Genomic DNA, 20,085 nt, shown 5'->3' on the forward strand with positions numbered 1-20,085 from the left:
TTACATGGGTCTGTAGGTGCAAAATTGAACGCATCATGATTTTTAGAAGGGGAGGAGGAAAAAACAAAAGTACAAAAACGAAAATTGGCCTTAAGGTGAATATCTTTACATGAAAACTGCAACATTTTTATGACGTATAAACAAACACATTCACGCATATGAGGAAAAAGTGAAGTAAAAAAAAATAATAATAAATAAAAAAAGCAGATGAGGCCCATGATATTTAATCATATGATAAAAACTCAAAGCAAAAAAATTCTTGTAGATTCTATATGAAATTTTCTTCTTTTTCCACAAATAAATTGTTACACCAGACCTCAATGAATACACAATATTAGCATTGAAAAATTCAAGGAAGATTTTATTTTCTTTGTTCAGTTTTTCACAGATACACCCAACACATCTGTTAAATTATACTTTAATATATCCGATAGCTGAACTGTAATAACTCAGATGAAAATTCACATTTCAAAAGTCCTGAGTGAAAAAGGGGGTTGGATTTACCATCTCGGAATACAAATTTATCACGTCTTACCTTCCAAATAGAATTAAATGTGCAAAGCAAATGGAACATAAAGTACAACAATGTACAAGTCTAAATGCTTTTCTGCTCTACACACAAGGGAGGCAGCCATTTTATGGGCGGAGCCAAACTTAGGTAGAATATATAAAAAAAAATATATCGTCAACGCGTTGGTTCAAGTGACTACGTTCACTGTGTGTAGGCAGCAAATGCAAACATGAAACACAAAAAAAAAATTCCAAGCAATGGCTATATTTATATTGTTTTAAAGCTTATATTACAAGTGGAAATAAAAATAAATACGCATAGAAATTTGAAGGCCACTCAATAGTACATGCTGCACAGTCCAGCATTTAAGATCTGGAGACCTTGCCATCTCCATAAATTTCTATACATGTATTGTCAATGTACCCTATGTAAGTAATGCCATTACAACTACATCTACAAAAATATAACAACAATATGACTTGTACAATACATATTGCCATGTACCATATAGTACGGAAGCTGCATTTTGGTCGGATGTATCCGCAAGTCCTACACAATGAAAGTCTAAAAAGAGTCAAAAGGGCCAGAAATACCTAAAGTTTAAGTGTGTCCAAAAATGAACAGGCAGTAAAAACGGTCTCATCAAGACAACCCACAACTCTGCCCAAAATTTGAAAGGGGTTCTCCGGCTCCAAGACATCTTATCCCCCATCCAAAGGATAGGGGATAAGATGCCTGATCGCAGGGGTCCCGCCGCTGGGTCACTATGCTCCATCCGAGTGATCGCCAGGGTTTCAGACCCCGAGAGAGCACTCTCCAGGGGCTGATTCTAACTGGGTGCGGCATGGAAGATCACGGGGGTCCCCAGCGGCGGGACCCCCGCGATCAGGCATCTTAACCCCGATCCTTTGGATGGGGCATAAGATGTCTTAGCGCCAGAGTACCCCTTTAAGTCAAAATCTGCTATTTACCACATTCATGTATGCACTGCCCTACCACGCTAAGGCATCATGCGCCACACAACCTCCATAGAAGTTTACAGGACCTCACTGTGTGTCTATGTTCATGCAATGAGTTTCTATAGGATTTTTGATGAATCTGACAAACAACTCCTGTCAGAAGGTGTATTGTGGAGGTACAATTTACTTGCTTCTAGGAGAGATTATAATAATAATATAATAATAGTTCTCATCCTCACTTTTTTTTTTTTCAGTTTTATTTTTCCTCTTCTAATTTTTTCTTCTACTGTTTTTTTCCCCCCAAGTTCAATAAAAATATGCAGGAAAAAAGAGGGGATTTATTAATTTGATTGAAATACATGGCTCTGCATGTCAGTAGAGGACAGGCTGGGGGCGGGCAGGAAATGTGCCAGGCTGTGAAATTTCAAGGGGAACTCCGGAGGAAAATAAACACTTTCAAAACAACTGGTGCTAAAAGGTTATACAGATTTGTAAATTACTTTTATTAAAAAATCTTAATCCTTCCATTACTTATTAGCTGCTGCATGCTCCAGAAATTGTGAAATTCTTTCCAGTCTGACCACAGTGCTCTCTGCTGCCACCTCTGTCTATGTCAGGGACTGTCTGGAGCAGAAGTTTTCTATGGATATTTGCTCCTACTCTGGACAGTTCCTGAAATTGACAGAGGTGGCAGCAGTGAGAACTGTGATCAAAGCTTCTCTGGAGCATACAGCAGCTTATAATTACAGGAAGGCTTAAGGTTTTTAAAAAAACGTAATTTACAAATCTGTATACTTTCTGGCATCAGTTGAAAATAATTTTAAGCAGCTCAGTTCCTTGATACTTTCTGCGAAATAAAAAAGGAGAGCTTATAAGTTTGGCAGCTACAGTGGGGCTAAAAAGTATTTAGTCAGCCACCAATTGTGCAAGTTCTCCAACTTAAAAATATGAGAGAGGCCTGTAATTTTCATCATAGGTATACCTCAACTATGAGAGACATAATGAGAAAAAAAAATCCATAAAATCACATTGTCTGATTTTTAAAGAATTTATTTGCAAATTATGGTGGAAAATAAGTATTTGGTCACCTACAAACAAGCAAGATTTCTGGCTCTCACAGACCTGTAACTTCTTCTTTAAGAGTCTCCTCTGTCCTCCACTTGTTACCTGTATTAATGGCACCTGTTTGAACTTGTTATCAGTATAAAAGACACCTGTCCACAACCTCAATCAGTCACACTCCAAACTCCACTATGACCAAGACCAAAGAGCTGTCGAAGGACACCAGAAACAAAATTATAGCCCTGCACCAGGCTTGGAAGACTGAATCTGCAATAGGCAAGTAGCTTGGTGTGAATAAATCCACTGTGGGAGCAATTCTAAGAAAAAGGAAGACATAGAAGACCACTGATAATCTCCCACAATCTGGGGCTCCACGCAAGATCTCACCCCGTGGTGTCAAAATGATCACAACGGTGAGCAAAAATCCCATAACCACAAGGGGGTACCTAGTAAATGACCTGCAAAGAGCTGGGACCAAAGTAACAAAGGCTACCATCAGTAACACTATGCCGCCAGGGACTCAAATCATGCAGTGCAAGACGTATCCCCCTGCTTAAGCCAGTACATGCCCGGGCCTGTCTGAAGTTTGCTAGAAAGCATTTGGATGATCCAGAAGAGGATTGGGAGAATGTCATATGGTCAGATGAAACCAAAGTAGAACTTTTTGGTAAAAACTCAACTCATCTTGTTTGGAGGAGAAAGAATGCTGAGTTGCATCCAAAGAACACCATACCTACTGTGAAGCATGGGGGTGGAATCATCATGCTTTGGGGCTGTTTTTTCTGCTAAGGGACAGGAAGACTGATCCATGTAAAGGAAAGAATCAATGGGGCCATGTAGTGTGAGATTTTAAGTGAAAACCTCCTTCCATGGGCATTGAAGATGAACGTGGCTGGGTCTTTCAGCATGACAATGACCCAAACACACCTCCTGGGCAATGAAGGAATGGCTTCATAAGAAGCATTTTAAAAGGTCCTGGAGTGGCCTAGCCAGTCTCCAAATCTCAACCCCATAGAAAACCTTTGGAGGTTTTGTCGCTGTGTTGCCAAGCGACAGCCCCAAAACATCACTGCTCTAGGAGGAGATCTGCATGGAGTAATGGGCCAAAATACCAGCAACAGCAAAATACCAGTGTGTGAAAACTTTGTGAAGACTTACAGAAAACGTTTGACCTCTGTCATTGCCAATAAAGGGTATACAACAAAGTATTGAGATTAACTTTTGCTGTTATTGACCAAATACCTCTTTTCCACACAATTTGCAAATAAATTCTTTAAAAATCAGACAATGTACTTTATGGATTTTTTTTTCTCATTATGTCGCTTATATTTGAGGTGTACCTATGTGGGAGAACTTGCACAATTGGTGGCTGACTAAATACTTTTTTGTCCCACTGTATGTGTGACACGACCCTTATAGGGTACTGTACAGAGGCACCGCACAAGTGACCATGTAGTACTCATGCACATCACTGTATAACTGCACTGGTAGAAGTGCATGGGTCATTGTGTACCTCCCCATGGGAGAAAAAAATTTGGAATGTTCCAACACTTCAGATAGATTGCTTCTATGGTAGCTTGCCACTTGGTGGCATATGGAATATCTATGGCTCCATAGTACAGAGCCTCAGAGATTTCTTTCAAATACTCGGCAGTGTGCATGACCCCTTAATTTAACCTGTTCAGGTAAACAACAACTATCTGTAAATCTAGCCCTTGACATAAACATGGCTTTTACCCGCAACAAACCAAAACTCCAGTTGTGTCTAAGGAACTCAAACTGTTAACACAACTGGTTTAAGGGCACTTTGTAATGGGGATTCTGAATTGTTTCCCTTTCCTAAAAATGATCCTATGGTTAAACACTATTTTAGGCAGTTGTTAAAAGAACTAATAAGCCTAATACAGAAATTTATATGAAATAGCTACCTACAACATTCATCAATATGTATGTAAACGTTCCCAACATCATACGCAGCTACGTGTCTATTTATATTTGGAGCCATACAGACTTTATAGGTTTATGTGTCTATAATGTGGTCAATTCCATTGCACGGCAAGAAGTCAACTTCTACGCAAGAGAAACCTCTGCCCCAAAAACACAACTGTAAAACTATTTTGGTATTGTCCCAATGTATCTAAACCAACAATTAAAGCAACTTTGCAAATCATCTTTATATAAAAAAAAAATCTATTGTTTTGTGTCAACTCTAATGCAAACCAATGTGTTGTCGTGGTAACAGACTACAAACTTAGTGTAGTCTTCTCATCTGTCCTCTTATAGCTTGCTAAATTACCAAAAATGTTAGAAAAAAGTTGGATGGAATTATACTTTCATGGTCAGACTACAAAGTGATTGTTTGCAGTCTGTTACCATGGAGACACAAGTCTGTATTAGATAGGTAGACACAAAACGATATCTATGCAAGCAGTGTGCAGAGTTGTTCTATTTTTCAGTTTAGATGAAATGGAACGAAAGTTGAGATAGAACTTCCTTTTATCTTGACTGGGACTTGCATACAGATTTTTGTAGAAGTTTTCTAAAACTCAACCTGTATTATAATTTTTTTTTTGGTGCCCCGATCCTCTAACAGTACTTTAAATGCAAAACAAAACATGAAAAATCACAGACATACTTCTGCATTTTGTACAATTTTTCTTCATTTCGTATGAAATAGCTATGTGCATTAATAAATAAATATGCCATGACAATTGTTCTTAAGAGCTGTGCAGGAAAGGTGCATTGTATATGCCATGGCACACACAGAATGTGAAGATCCAGGAATGCTGCCAACATGGAGATCCTGGTGGGCATCCTTTCAAAAGGAAAACCACTTAAGGTTCATTTGGAAAGTTCCGGAGGAGCTCAAGTCTTTCTTTAATGAAGGGGAAAAGTCACTGGAATCTTGGCAATAACAAAAGGCTGCACGGCTTGAGCAGAGATCATACAATGTTAATCCCACCCATAGAGAACAAGGTTCTTTTGCTGCAGAAAATGGAGCTGCCGCCGTTAAGTTGACTGCCCTTCAGAGAGGTCTTCAGCTCCATTTCACAAGCCATGATAGCTGCATTCAGCTCACTTGGGCCCGGTGGACAACATAGAACATAAGAGCTATGCTTATTAAAATCTGTGGATAAAAGGGGGGAAATATAAAAATAAGGTTATTTAAATAAATAAATGAATGAATGAATGAAATAAAAATAAATAAATAAAATATGCAATTGTGTTGTCTTCCTGATGCTCAGTGAACCTTAGGTCGTAGATCTATAGCAGTGATTTTCAAATTTGGGAGCACATTAACCACAGGATAAGGGATAAGTGTCTGATTGTGTGTGTGTAGGGGGGGGGGGGGGGAGGGGGGTTGACCTCTGGGACCATGCGATCTCCAAAACTGGGACCTGAATCTTCTTGGGAGCGCCAGAGATACATGGGTGCTGTACTCGTCTATCTCAGTCACTCCTATAAAGAATGCAGTGATGGTGTGCCGACATCAAACGCCATGCAGTGGGGGTGGGGGGGGGGGGGAATTAGGGGCCCAATTCTGGAGATTGCGTAGGTCCAAGATATTCCAGCTGCTTTCTGGTGCCAGTAAATCAACATTCCTGCAAGAACTTCCCACTCAGCCAATTGTTAACTGAGACAGGTCACAATGTGGCCAGTGATTGGCCAAGCAGGGCAGTTCCCAAAAGGATGAACAGGAACCAGGAAGAGGCAGTGATAAGCAGGACCAGGAGCCATTGGACTTTATTTTTATAACACCTACAGCCATATATGAAAACATTTATATTTAGGGACACCTCCTTTGATAACGTGTAGTTCACAGCACCCTGGACAATGCTCTTAGGCTTCAATAACACAGCGGCCCTGACCCTGTGGTTTCCTGTAAAACGCATTACTTCTGGTTTTTACTTATCAAATTAATCAGACATTATAGAGAGAAACTGTGGTCAACTCCGTAATGCACAGCACCATAAATAAAGTCTGCGCTCAATAGAAAGGGTGAACAGTACCTGGAAGCTGAATATAAAGTATCCACTAACGCTTTGTTCAGCAATGACATCCTCCATTGTACGTAATGTTGTTCCCAAGTAGGAATTTAACAATTGGGTTGGGAACAGGCCGACTGAAGAGGCTGCAAGGTAGTTCGGTAAAGAGAGATCTGTGATCTAGGGAGGGAAAAAATATAAAAAACACATTAATAAAAAACAAAAAAGTATATTAAGTTACAGTTTTCTTTTAATAAAGAAAGAATTATACCGCCGCCACAACATAAAAGGAACTTGGTTTGTATAAAATTGTTTGACTTTTGGCCGATCTGTGCCACACCCGCAAAGTGAGTGTAGCTGCCCCCACACACCGAATATACTACAAAGTCTGCTGGCAGCATTAAGTTATGGTGGAAACATACATCAGTCCCTAGTTGGCGTACATTTTTTTGTCTGTCTTTCATAAATCCTGTGTATTGTAAAATATCCAGAAAAGTTGAATCCATTAAAAAAAAAAAAAAAAAAAGGGAGAGTGAGGTAGTTTTACAAATTGAAAAGTCTTTCAGTGCTGGATGGTTGTCTAGCCATTTTATTAAAGGGGTACTCCGGTGCTTAGACATCTTATCCCCTGTCCAAAGGATAGGGGATAAGATGCCTGATCGCGGGAGTCCCGCTGCTGGGGACCCCCGGGATCTTGCACGCCACACCCCGTTTGTAATTAGTCCCCGGAGTGTGTTCGCTCCGGGTCTGATTACTGGCGACCACAGGGCCGACGGCGTGACGTCACGCCTCCGTGTGACGTCACGCTCCGCCCCTCAATGCAAGCCTACGGGAGGGGGCCTGATAGCTGTCACGCCCCCTCCCGTAGGCTTGCATTGAGGGGCGGAGCATGAGGTCACAAGGGGGCGGAGGCGTGACGTCACACGCCGCCGTCCTCAAGATCGACATACTCAGACCCGTAGCGAACACGCTCCGGGGACTGATTACAAACGGGGTCCCCAGCGGCAGGACTCCCGCGATCAGGCATCTTATCCCCTATCCTTTGGATAGAGGATAAGATGTCTAAGCACCGGAGAACCCCTTTAAGCCATAAAATTTTATTTTTTTTTCTGTCGACATACTCATAAGATGGCTTGTTTTTTTTTGCGGATCACGTAGTTCTTTTCAGAGTAACCATTTTGGGGTACAGGTTACAGGTTGTCACAGATATCGCCAGTCCCCCCCCCCCCCCCCCCCCCAAAAAAAAAAAAAAAATTTAAATATATATTTATCTACTTATTTGCAAGGGGAAAAAATTTGACTTTTGAATCTATAGTAAAATTTTATTTCGTGAAACTTTCTTTTAGTAGAATCGAAAGGGGACAAGAGGACTTTGACATGCTATCACCCATTTGCTCGTATTATATTAATGCACTTCTATTCTAGTGCAGTGCATTGTCCTGTTAACATGAGGCTGTAAGGCGACCCTTCACGCCCTGCTGAAGGCAAGGCCAAGTAGGTACAAATATAAGGCTTAACTGGGCCCTTCATTAGGCCCTCTGCTGTCATGGTAACCCATCTGCATCCCAGCAACTGTGTCGTCCAGGCACCAATGGGGTAAAAGATGCTCAGAAATAACTGATGCCGCAATCACAAATTGACTATGGTAACCAAGGGGTTAAACTACACGCATTCAAGGATTCCCTGCTGTCATGACTAGTGCCAGGCTAATCCTGCCCCGAGGACAAAAGGATGTATTGTGGTTAGTAAAGTGTTAAAGGGCAAGTACTCTGGTTAATCATGTATTTCCCTTTTAAAATGTTTTTGCGCTCTTATTCTAATATACCGTTATATAATAGAATATTTAGGAACAATTATCAAATTGAAAAAAATGTGATAAAAGTTACAAAACAGTTTGTTTGTTTTTCCAGGTACTGTGTGAAAATGCTATTTATTTGTTGCCACTTTAAGCAGTAGGCACTGCAGCCCTCCAGGGTGACATCTCTGCAGCCCCGTTGTGATGACTACTGGATCCTGATGTAATGAGATGCTGGCACCACGAGCGTCTGTAGCCTGAGCTTCCAGCCAGCGGTCTGCAGCAGAAGCAATGGAACTAAAGGGCTTCTCCGGTGCTAAGACATCTTATCCCTTATCCAAAGGATAGGGGATAAGATGCCTGATCGCGGGAGTCCCGCCGCTGGGGACCCCCGGGATCTTGCATGTGGCACCCCGTTTGTAATCAGTCCCCGGAGAGTGTTCGCTCCGGGTCTGATTAGCGGCGACCACAGGGCCGACCGCGTGCGACGTCATGCCTGCGCCCCCGTGTGACGTCACGCTCCGCCCCTCAATGCAAGCCTACGGGAGGGGGCGTGATAGCCGTCATGCCCCCTCCCATAGACTTGCATTGAGGGGCGGAGCATGAGGTCACACAGGGGCGGAGGCGTGACGTCACACGCCACCGGCCCCGTGATGGACAGTAATCCGACCCGGAGCGAACACGCTCCAGGACTGATTACAAACAGGGTGCCACATGCAAGATCCCGGGGGTCCCCAGCGGCGGGACTCCCGCGATCAGGCATCTTATCCACTATCCTTTGGATAGGGGATAAGATGTCTAAGCACCAGAGAACCCCTTTAAAGAGAAAACAAACACAATACCCAAAAAAATATCAATCGGCCTGAAACCAAAACTGTCTGGTACTGCCCATAACAACCAATCACAGCTCAGCTTTCACTTTACCAGAGCTCATTCATATATGAAAACTGAGCTGTGATTGGTTACTATGGGCATTTTGGGCAATGGAAGAATGGAGCACTCACCCAGACTTACTAGTGGTAGCTTCTTTAAATATTTGTGAGAACATGTGGGATACAGCGAGCAGGGAGGCAGGTGGTGAAGACGCCGGGGTATCGACTGGCGACAGGCCGTTATCGCGCAGAGGCATGATAACGGCCCGTCGCCAGTCTATATCCCTCTGTCTTCACCCCTGCCTCCCTGCTCGCTGTATACCGCATGTTCTCACAAATATTAAAAGGGGCATTCCAGGAATTTTTTTTATTTGACTATGCTACAGGGGCTGTGAAGTTAGTGTAGTTCATAATATAGTGTCTGTACCTGTGTGTGACGGTTTTCTCACAATTCTTCTGTGATTTTCACCCCACTATTTATTTTTATCAGCATACAAAATGACTGTTGTCTCAGATTTTTCCCAGCTTGCAATGCGGCAGAGACCTGACTCACTAGTCAGCTGATGAAAGGGAGCATGTCTACTACAATGGGTGAAGCGATCGCTTGGTGGGAGTGAGATCAATCTACAACTAATGCAACAGCTGTAGGCACCCTGATTGAAAACCACAGGTCTTTTGTTTCAATGGGTGGGGTGGCTGATGTGTGAGAGGGAGGAAAATGGCATTGTGGGATTTGTAGTAAAAAAAAAAAAAAAAAAAAAAAAAACATATGTCAAACAGGAAATACAAGTTCACAAAAAGTTAGCCACAGTGTTATGGTAATCTCATGACATAGCCATTTAGTCCCAAGACAAGCACAGATCCTTCCTAAGCATGTCCATTACTGTCTGCCAGGTACGTACTAAAATCCCCTTATGGTGGAGAACCCCTTTAAAGAAGCTATCACAAGCAAGTCTGGGTGAGTGCTCCGTTCTTCCATTGTCAGATGTACAGCCTTCTTCAGTTTTCCACGTGTTGGCACCTGTACAGACCCATCCAGCTTCCAGGGAGCCGTTCACTGCATACCAAAAATCTCTCTGCTCAGTCCTTTTGCATAGCAACAGGTTGTGCCGAGTATATCTTCTCTGGACTTTTTGGACCAGAGCATTTTGGTTTCAAGCACAATGATGAATCTGGGCCAATGTGCCAGAAGTCTATGAGGCGCCACTGATCACACAGTCAGCAAAATAATGAGAGGAAAAACACTCAAAGCAAATAGAACTTATTACTAGTCATAATTATGGACTTAAAACTAAAAAAAAACTAATAAACTAGTGCTGGGAGCCAGAAGATATTGTGGCATATTGTCCTGTGAAGTGCTGGAGCCGGGCCAGTACTCTGAACCATTACTACAGGATCATTTAGAGTTAGGCGTCACCTAATTTTTGGTTTATGTTCCAATAAAAGCTCCCAATGTATACAATGAATTCCTGAGAAATGTCTACATTTAAGAGTGTTCAGAGAGGGAGGGAAAAACAAAGAAACCTGTACTCGTCTGCTGCCGATCTCTGGCCGGCACTGTTCCCTAGTGTCAGCACTTCCTGTTCTCAGTCCCAAAATTAAAGAAACGCTTGCATGGCAAATCCATCCATAGCCGCAGAGGTGACCTGCCTTGGCCGGTGCATTGCGTAGCACCGAACAATAATAGAAATACAAAGATTGCTTATAAAAGTCCCCTATGGGGACCTAAAAAATATTTTAAAAAAATAAATAAAAATTTTGAATATATTTTTCACACTCTTAACATCAAGGGAGTCTGTCGCTAATACAGGACATCACCGATCGGTGCAAAATTTTTAAGAGTTATGATTTTTTCAAAGGTAAGGAGGAAATAAACGAAAGAGCAAAAACCGAAAAACGCCAGGTCCTTAAGGGGTTAAACAGTTGTTTTGTTAAAAAATTTAAATGAAGCAGTACAATAATAGAAAAGAATGTAAACAGGGATATCGTTTTAATCATATTGATCTGCAGAATTAAGAAGGAAAAAAAAGTTTTACCGTAATGTGAAGTGCGTAAAAAAACCTCACAAAAGGTGGCGTTTTCAATTCTGTTCATTTAAAAGATTTGCCCACAATCCACACTGTAATCTGCGTCAAATATGAATTCTTTATGCAAATCAGACTGCTTGAAAGTGCACCATCTCCATAGACGGCAGTGCATTTCCAAACAGATTCCGCAGTTAGAATTGACACGGAGACCGGAACCCGAATTTCCACAGCAGATGTTTGAGCCGGATTCCACTTTAATAAAAGCAAACGTGCTCTATTGTTTAACATGTACACAAAAACTTGGCACTAGTAGAATACCTTTGCTGACTGAAATTTTTTTTTGCAGCCAACAACTGGTTTTACCATATGTCTGTGTTTATCCAACCAGTATGTCTCCAGCTGTTGCAAAATTACAACTCCCAGCATGCCCGGACAGCCGAAGGCTTCCTTTTGCAGCAGAGTTTTTCTCCTATCTCCCCCAGCAACAGACTTTATTTAAGTCCGTTGCTGGGGAAGATAGGAGAAAAATTCTGCTGCAAAAGGAAGCAGGTTGGATCCTGCACACGTGCCTAAATGACAAGTTGGACTTGAGCGTATTCATCTAAATTCCTCGCTGGCAAAATTGTCACTGGATTTTAAATTGTTACATTGTGTTGTTTGTATGTTTTTAACCTTTTTTGTACCTTTTCACTATTTTTGCACTTTTCAAGGGTGTACGGTTGTAAAACATACGCCCACTGACGTCACCTTCAGGTATATTTTACCGGATCTGAGGGCAGTGGGGGGTGGCCTGATGAAGTGCGCTTGCGCACGAAATAGCTATTGCTCACCTGGTCCTGCCGGTTCACGAATAAATCACCGTTCATCCCATGTGGTGAGTGCCGTCTTTTCTTCTATGACTGTGTTAGTCTATGTATTATTTTTTTTTTTTTTTTAAACATTTGGATTGTAGGGCAAAAGGAAATTGTGCAAGGAATGGAGACTTAAACTTAATATAGGTTAGAGGACAAGGTGCCTTGTGTCACAATGATGCCATTCATGCAGCCATTATACAGTATATACAGTTTGCAAAGCTTTTTTTTCTAGCATTTTCGATGCTATAAAGAACATCACCTAAGCACCAAGTAGTGTCAATGTGGCCATAGTAAAGGACAAAAACAGATATGGCGCTTAGTCACATGGCTGAACACTGAAAAACATTGTACAGCGCAGGGTTATATGGCTAAATGTATACTGGAATTGCTTCACGGGTAGAGTACAGTACACGCGTTGGTCCTATTTCCTTAACCCTTTAAGGACAAAGCCCATTTTGACCTTAAAGGATTTTGATCTAGGGGATAAGATGTCTGATCGCGGGGGTCCCGCCACTGGGGACCCCCATAATCTGTCAATCAGCAGCCACCTTTGCGAGCTCTCCGCAGCGCTGGAAGCTCCGAGTGTGCAGCATGACGACCACGGGTCGGAGCATTGTGATGTCACGACTCCGCCCCCGTGTAACGTCACGACCTTTCACGCTGTTCACTTTAAGGTAAAAATTACATTTTTTCTTTATTCTCTGGGTCAGTACGATTAAAAAAGGATACCCATGGTTACTAACATTTCTATTATTGTACTACTTTAAAAAAATATTTTTTTACAAAATCAGTACGTTTAAAATTGCCCTATCTTGACCACCTCTAACTTTCTTATTTTTCCGTTTACAGGGATGTGTGAGGGCTCATTTTTTGCACCACGATCTGTAGTTTTAGTACCACGTTTGCACATGTGACTATTTTTGCAACTTCATGTGACAAAAAAGCAGAAATATTGTATTGTATTTTTTTTTATGTTTACGCTGTTCGCTGTAGAGGATAATTAACATTAGATTATTATAGCTCCTTCTGATTGGGAATAAGATGTCTAGGGGCGACGTACCCTTTTAAGCTCCTTACCTGGAAACCACCACCCACCTTCTGTGACTTGAAGAGCTGCTCACCTTGCTTGGACTGTATAAAGGAAACAATATATACACTTCCTTAGCACATGGCGTCAATGGACTGGTGTGAATCATAGCCACGTACTAGGACACTGTGGGCATGAGATTATGTAATCCAAAAACGAGTAAATAAGTGACTGGTTTTGTAATTTCCTATGTGAACATATAAACATGGTATTTACAAAGCTCGATGACTATCAATGTAAACTACCAGCGCCTGGCAATCGAGACCGGAATGAAGGTGCCAAGGACAGTAGCTCACTGACTGGCATCTGCTGTTTCACACCACCCGCAGAGAAAGTGTTGTGTATGCCCAGAGTCACTCATCATCTTTATCTGAGCCACAGCTATCACTCATGTATTATGGCAGTATCTCTAGCTGGGTAAGCAGCTGGCTGTGAGAGTCGCTGGGCTATCCACATGTGTATTCTCCAATCCGTAAAGGGAACCTATCATAGTTAGAAAGAAGTCCTGCAGGCATCATGTTATAGAGCAGTAGTAGTAGTAAAATATATAGGCCCAGATTTATCAAAGAATGTCTACGGTAGAGCTATTTTCCCACGTCTATTTGGGTGGTGGGTTTGACAGCGTGCATGTTATTTATCAAGAAGGTGCAGCAGGATGATGAATCTTTAGACGCTTGTGAGGGAGGGAAGTAGACACTTTCCCGGGTCCTGAATTTGGAAGGTTATGTTTGTTTTGTTTTTTTTTTTTTTTTACAGAATTTCACAGAGCTGGCAGGACATTTTTACTTGCATTTTAGATGCTACAATCAAATTTTATTGCGATGTCTAAGTGGTTAAAGCCGGGCATCACCGTGATTGGTGATGTCTGGCATTAGAGATGGGTCCTGGTGGCAGATAGCTGCCAGGAACACCCAGTTATGACCCGCGCTCAGCTCTTGAGCGCGTGTCATAGAAGGGGAGTGGGACGCAGTTGTCCACAAGAGGTTAAAGGTTGAATTGCCGAGGGTAGAAGTGATTCTCACGCCTACTGGTAGGTGGTGAAGCTTTGCGCCTAAAAAAGTACCTTAGCGCACAAAATAGCGTCTTTTGACAAAAGTCGCAAATTATAAATACGTGACCACTGCATGGTCAAACAGAAAAAGTTCTACGGGTAGGAAAAGAAGAGTGAAACTGTCTATATCAAAATACGCAGAAAAGTCGCTAAATATGCTGCTTGCGTCTGAACTGCGCCAAAACATAGACAACATTTTTTTTTTTTAAAGCAATGCTAAATCTCCCCCATAGTTCTGTAGGAAAAGTTCCAGGATAACTTGTAATTTATTCGTGTAAATGTCTGCTCATTCTGGGCTAAGAAGTCATGTGGGCGGTCCTATTCAGTGATTGGACATCCCACTTGACCAAACCAACTACCAGCAACTACAGCCTCCCAAAGGAATATGTTTTGAAGTTGTAGACATGAAAAGGAGAGCTACAGGATGGAGACCATTGGTCTACAGTATGCAGAGAATCGTCTATACAGATCTATGATCCCTCCTGTGCCAGAGTTCATCACTTACATTACCAACAGCGACAATTTTCCATTTTCACATAGTCAATTATTTACAATGCAATTACTAGAGCACATAAACACGTGGTGGCCGCTGTCAGGAGACAGCTGAATGGCAACAAAGAACCGAGCTGGATTAGGCAGCAGGTGAATCTATTGTGCAAAGAACCTTTTGCATGGACATAGGTATTCAGACTCTTTGCTATGACACTTAAGATTTAGCTCTGGGGTCTCCCATTTCTCTTGATCATCTCTGAGTCACCTGTGGTAAAATCAGGCATTTGGAATTCCATCGGCAATTCCACCAGAACGACGGGAATTTAGCAGAGAAAATATATAGTGCATGCACTATTTTTGTGTTCTCCACTAAACTACCAGATCACCGACAGACCCCATTCAAGTTAATGGGGTCCATCAAGACCTGGTATTGTTCTCTGTGTTCCGACCCGTTTCAGGGTCCGTTCTGCTCAAGGTAAAAAAAAAAGAAACAGAAGTCAACGTCACTGTGAACTTAACCTTATTGGACGTGGTTTGTAAAGACATAGCCCTGTCTAAGGTCTCACAGCTGACATGCATATCAGAGCAAAAACCAAGAAAAGAGCTGGAAAGAGATGCCTGTGGAGCTCTGAGACAGGATTGAGTGAAGGCACAGATCTGGAGAAACGGTACAAAAAATTGTTCTGAATGTTTCCATGTTTGGAACAACCAAGACTTCTACTTCCTAGAGCTGGTGCCCCAACAGACTGGTCAGGGTTGAGATAAAGCTGAATACGGTAAAGAGATATTCTTAATAAAAACCAGATCAAAGAGTGTTCTGGACCTCAGGCTGGTACAAATGCTAACATTCCAAGACAATGGTCCAGATTTATCAAACTGTGAGAGAAAAAGTGGAGTGATTTTCCCATAACATCCGATCACAGCTCAGCTTTCACTTTATCAGAGCTCGATAGCTCGATAGCTGAGCTATGATTGGTTGCTGCGGAAAAATCACTTCACTTTTTCTATCACACAGTTTGATAAATCTGGGCCAATGACCCTACGCACACAGCCAAGGCAGCACAGGAGTGGCTTAGGGAGAACTCTGAATGCCCTTGAGTGGCCGAGAGCCCTGACATGAACCCAATGGAACATCTCTGTAGAGATCCAACCTGACAGAGCTTGAAAGGATCTGCAGAGAAGAATGGCCTGTAAACCTGGAGGCCTCATCCCCAAGAAGACTGGAGGCTGTAATATCTCCCAAAGGGGCTTGAACTAAGGGGTGTGAATACTTATGGCAATGCAAAAACATAAATTACTCTTACCGGTAATTTTTTGTTGAGCCCACGACGGCATCCATCCGCTGGACAGGAAACAGGAACAACTTGCATATAAAGATGACACAGGCAGCTATTCCCCAGTTCTTAAGCAAGTATCAAGTATTTATTTTTTCAAGCACTTTTTTTTTTTTATCAACATGGGAGGGTATTAGTGGGTGTCGTCGTGGGCTCAAGGAAAAATAATTACCGGTAAGAGTAATTTATGTTTTCCCTATCTCCCACGATGGCACCCATAGAGAGAACAGAATAGAAGAGAATAGACTATTTAGGGGGGACTACGGCCTGGATCTTCATCTCTCATCAGATTTAATCTACAGTGCCTGTAAAAAGGGATGAGGCAAACTCCAAGTGGCCTCTCTGTAAATTTGTTGTATGGAGGCTGAGGCCCTTTCTACCCAGGATGTAGACACTGATCTGGTAGAGTGAGCTGTAAACCCTGACGGGGGGGACTAACCCTGTCAAAGGGTAAGCTAATTGTACAGACTTTATCCATCTAGCCACAGTACTTGGGGCAGCTGCTCTACCCGCTTTGCAGCTGCTTTGTTTGCTCCCTGGAACTGAAGAAGCAGTTGTGGCAATAACTAGAGATGAGCGAACTTACAGTAAATTCGATTCATCACGATCTTCTCGGCTCGGCAGTTGATGACTTTTCCTGCATAAATTAGTTCAGCTTTCAGGTTCTCCGGTGGGCTGGAAAAGGTGGATACAGTCCTAGGAAAGAGTCTCCTAGGACTGTATCCACCTTTTCCAGCCCACGGGAGCACCTGAAAGCTGAACTAATTTATGCAGGAAAAGCCATCAACTGCCGAGCCGAGAAGTTTAGCATCTCTAATTTATAAATCAAAGAGGGCTCTAAAGGCAGATACTTGAACGCATAAAGTGCTAGGTCTGAGATGTTTATCTAGACCCGCCTGCAGGAAATCTACAATTTTTTAGATATCAGGGGACCCAAGCACATCAATTGGGTCTTGTACAAATCTACCATAGGCTTTCCAAGTTCTTAAGTAAATTTGAGAGGTTACCTTCTTCCTACTTGCTAGTAGAGTAGTGATTACACGGTCTGAAAGACCCCTAAACTCTAGGATCCCACTTTCAACAGCCATGCCGTCAGAAGAAGACTGGAGGTTTCAGCATGTAATACTGGTCCCTAACGTAAAAGGTTTGGGGTTTCTGGGAGGATCCAAGGGGATGTAATGGACATTTTTCTCAACCATGTGAACCAAACCCTCCGGGAACAGAATGGGGCAATGACTATTACTCTAGCCCTGTCTTCTCTGATCTTTCTCAAGACCCTCGGGAGCAACCTGACTTGAGGGAAGGTATAAAGGAGTCCCCTGCACCAACACTGGGAAAAGGCTTCTACCCCCAAGGGATGGTCTCTTGGGGACAGGGAATAGAACCTCTATAGTTTTCTGTTCACCCTGGATGCGAACAAGTCTATACGAGGAGTACCCCAACGCTGACAAATCTGGGTAAACACTGGACTGGTCTAAATCCCTTTCCCCCTAATTCTGGCAATGTCTGCTCATATAGTCAACAATGCAGTTTTGGGATCCCTTTAGATGGAGAGCAAATAAGGAACTCTGATGAATCTCCACCAATCTGAAGATATGGTGACAGGTTCTCATGAGAGGAGGGGACCTAGTTCCCCCCTTGATGATCCAGGTAAGCTACCACCGTTGAATTGTCTGACAATATATTCAGATCCTTTCCTGCAACCAGGGGAAGAGATTGAAAAATGGCGAACAGGACAGCCTTCAACTCCCTCAGATTCTGAGACTCTCTGGACACCACTCGACTCCACTAACCCTGTAGGACTAGGGACGCCCCGTGAGCCCCCACCCCCACGGCTTGCATCCGTGGTCAGGATAAACTTGTTCGCCTTTAGCCAGGGGATACCTTTTTCCATGTTCTTTTGGTCTAGCCACCAGAGAAGGGATCTTTTCACTTGGTCTGAGAGGGCTATCTGATTGTCTAATGAATCAGGGGCCCTGTCCCACTGGCTCAGAATCTGCTCTTTCAACCAAACAAACCTGGAAGTCGGGAGACATGAAAAATGTTTTAAACCATGCTTTATTGTTGATAATACCCAGTGGCTTGTAGAAATCTTCTCCCATTGGGGTAGAAAATGGGACAACCTGCCTCCCACTGGGGACCTCCAGTCATTGTTGACCGTGCTTTTTGGCATTCTTGGGGGTGGTGAAGATGAAGCCTCTACCTCTTTTCTGGCCTCTCCAATCTTTGTTCCTAAATGAACCCCTACGAAAGTCCCCCCCTCCCTGAAAGGGCATTTTATTCTGGAAGGGAAAGGAAGGAACAGAAGGGAAACTTTTCTTTCTATCAGAGGCCTTTTCTAAAACTTGATCCAACTCTTTACCAAAGAGAAAAGAACCCTCGCAAGGTATAGCACATAATTTTGATTTGGAGGTAAGATCTCCTTCCCATTCCTTTAACCATATGGCTCTTCTGGTTGAGTTAGAACAAGCCGAGGCTCTAGCAGACAGCTTTAAGGTATCTGCGGGTGCATCTGAAATAAAGTCTGCTGCTGCCACTAAGGTAGGGATTGATTGTAGTAGCTGTTCTCTTGGGGTACCATCTCTGATTTGATCCCCCAGTTGATCAATCCAGACCCTGAGATCTGGCTACTGATGTGGCAGTAATCACGGCTGTCTCCCAGGTTTTTCTCAGGAAGCCATCCGCCCTCCTATCCATTGGTTCCTTCAGAGAACCAGCATTCTCAAATGGTAGAGCTGCTTTTTTAGCCATTTTAGCTACAGGTAGATCGATTTTTAGGGGATCTGTCCCAATCCTTATAGAATCCTCTTCTTGAAAAGGATATTTTCTTTTTATAATTCCTAGCATCACCGCAAACTTTTCATCTGGTTTCTGCCATTCATACTTTATGATAGAAGATCCGTGAAGATTCATGAACTGGAAAAGCAATTCTCTTTTTGGTTGTAAGACCCTCAAACATACGGTCCTGTACAGACATAGGCTCGACTTTATCCTCTAGCTTCATAGTCGCTCTAACCACTCGGACCAATTCATGCGCATTCTCAGTATCCAAAACTTTAGAATCCATGTCAAAACAATCTGCCTCATCCAAATTAACAGGCAAGGGCGGGTGATCAGAAGCAACTTTGGCACTCGCACTCGGCTGTACAGATGACATGCATGCCCTTGTTGACATACATGCCCTATTCTCTTGACTAACTACTTCTTGCATGCTTTTGGTAAAAGCTGGAGACAGCCTCCAAAATCATCTTCACACAGGATTCACAATGCAAACTCATATATGCAGAATCCAGCTTTCTACATAGTACACATTCCTTACTCTTACATAATCGTTTTAAGGGGTTCCTTAGCCTAAAACAGTTAATAGATCCACCATTAGAAAATAAAATAAACCATGTGGGACAGCGTCCCCTTCCTCCACCATAAGGTAACGGCTCGGCTACCACCACGTGTTCCATGTTCTCAGTGCGGGATGTCCGTTCCATTTGTCCTTGGACTGGAGCAAAGTCCTTCTCCTTCAAGGTCTGGAGTGGTCCTGGGATTGGCTGGGCACTAGGGCTAGGTGGTATACCGGTTCATACCGAATACCGAAATTTTTGTCCTGCACGATATGAATTTTTCCCCATAAAGCAATACCAGTTTTGGCCCCTCCCCCTCGGGAATGAATGAATCAGCCCAGCGCTGCGCTGTCCCCACATCAGGAAACTAATCATATGTGACCCGCGAGCGCTGTTACACATATGGCTTCTTACATGACAGTGGGCTCAGCCTATCACCGGCCAAGATGGAACATCACTGCGGCTGTCCCCAGGAAGAGCGTAAGGCCAGTGAAGGAATGTGCGTTAAAAGTTTCTTTAGTTAACCTTTTGCAGCCCGGGCATAGGGATACAGCATACAGTATAGAGTGTCAGCGCCGGCGGCCCGCAACAAACAGGAGAACGAGGAGGGCAGTGCTTGCGGGTGATATGCGAGTATTTACTTCGATGGGGACAGCGCAGCGCTGGGCTGATAATACATTTTGGGGGGGGGGAGGATACCGTTATATACCGTGGAAC

At 42.9% G+C, this 20,085-nt stretch overlaps 1 protein-coding gene across 1 annotated transcript in view; it reads right to left on the minus strand.

Annotated features, from left to right (window-relative positions):
- Positions 1-348: 348 nt before the first annotated feature.
- TMEM64 (transmembrane protein 64) overlaps positions 349-20,085 on the minus strand; it is a 44,862-nt gene continuing 25,125 nt past the window's right edge. Inside the window, 3 exon segments of the mRNA XM_056522315.1 lie at positions 349-5,611; positions 5,614-5,659; positions 6,543-6,698. Coding sequence (XP_056378290.1) covers positions 5,475-5,611; positions 5,614-5,659; positions 6,543-6,698 — 339 coding nt within the window. The 3' untranslated portion in view covers positions 349-5,474.

Source organism: Hyla sarda, chromosome 5 (genome assembly GCF_029499605.1).
Source record: "Hyla sarda isolate aHylSar1 chromosome 5, aHylSar1.hap1, whole genome shotgun sequence".
Lineage (NCBI taxonomy): Eukaryota > Metazoa > Chordata > Amphibia > Anura > Hylidae > Hyla > Hyla sarda.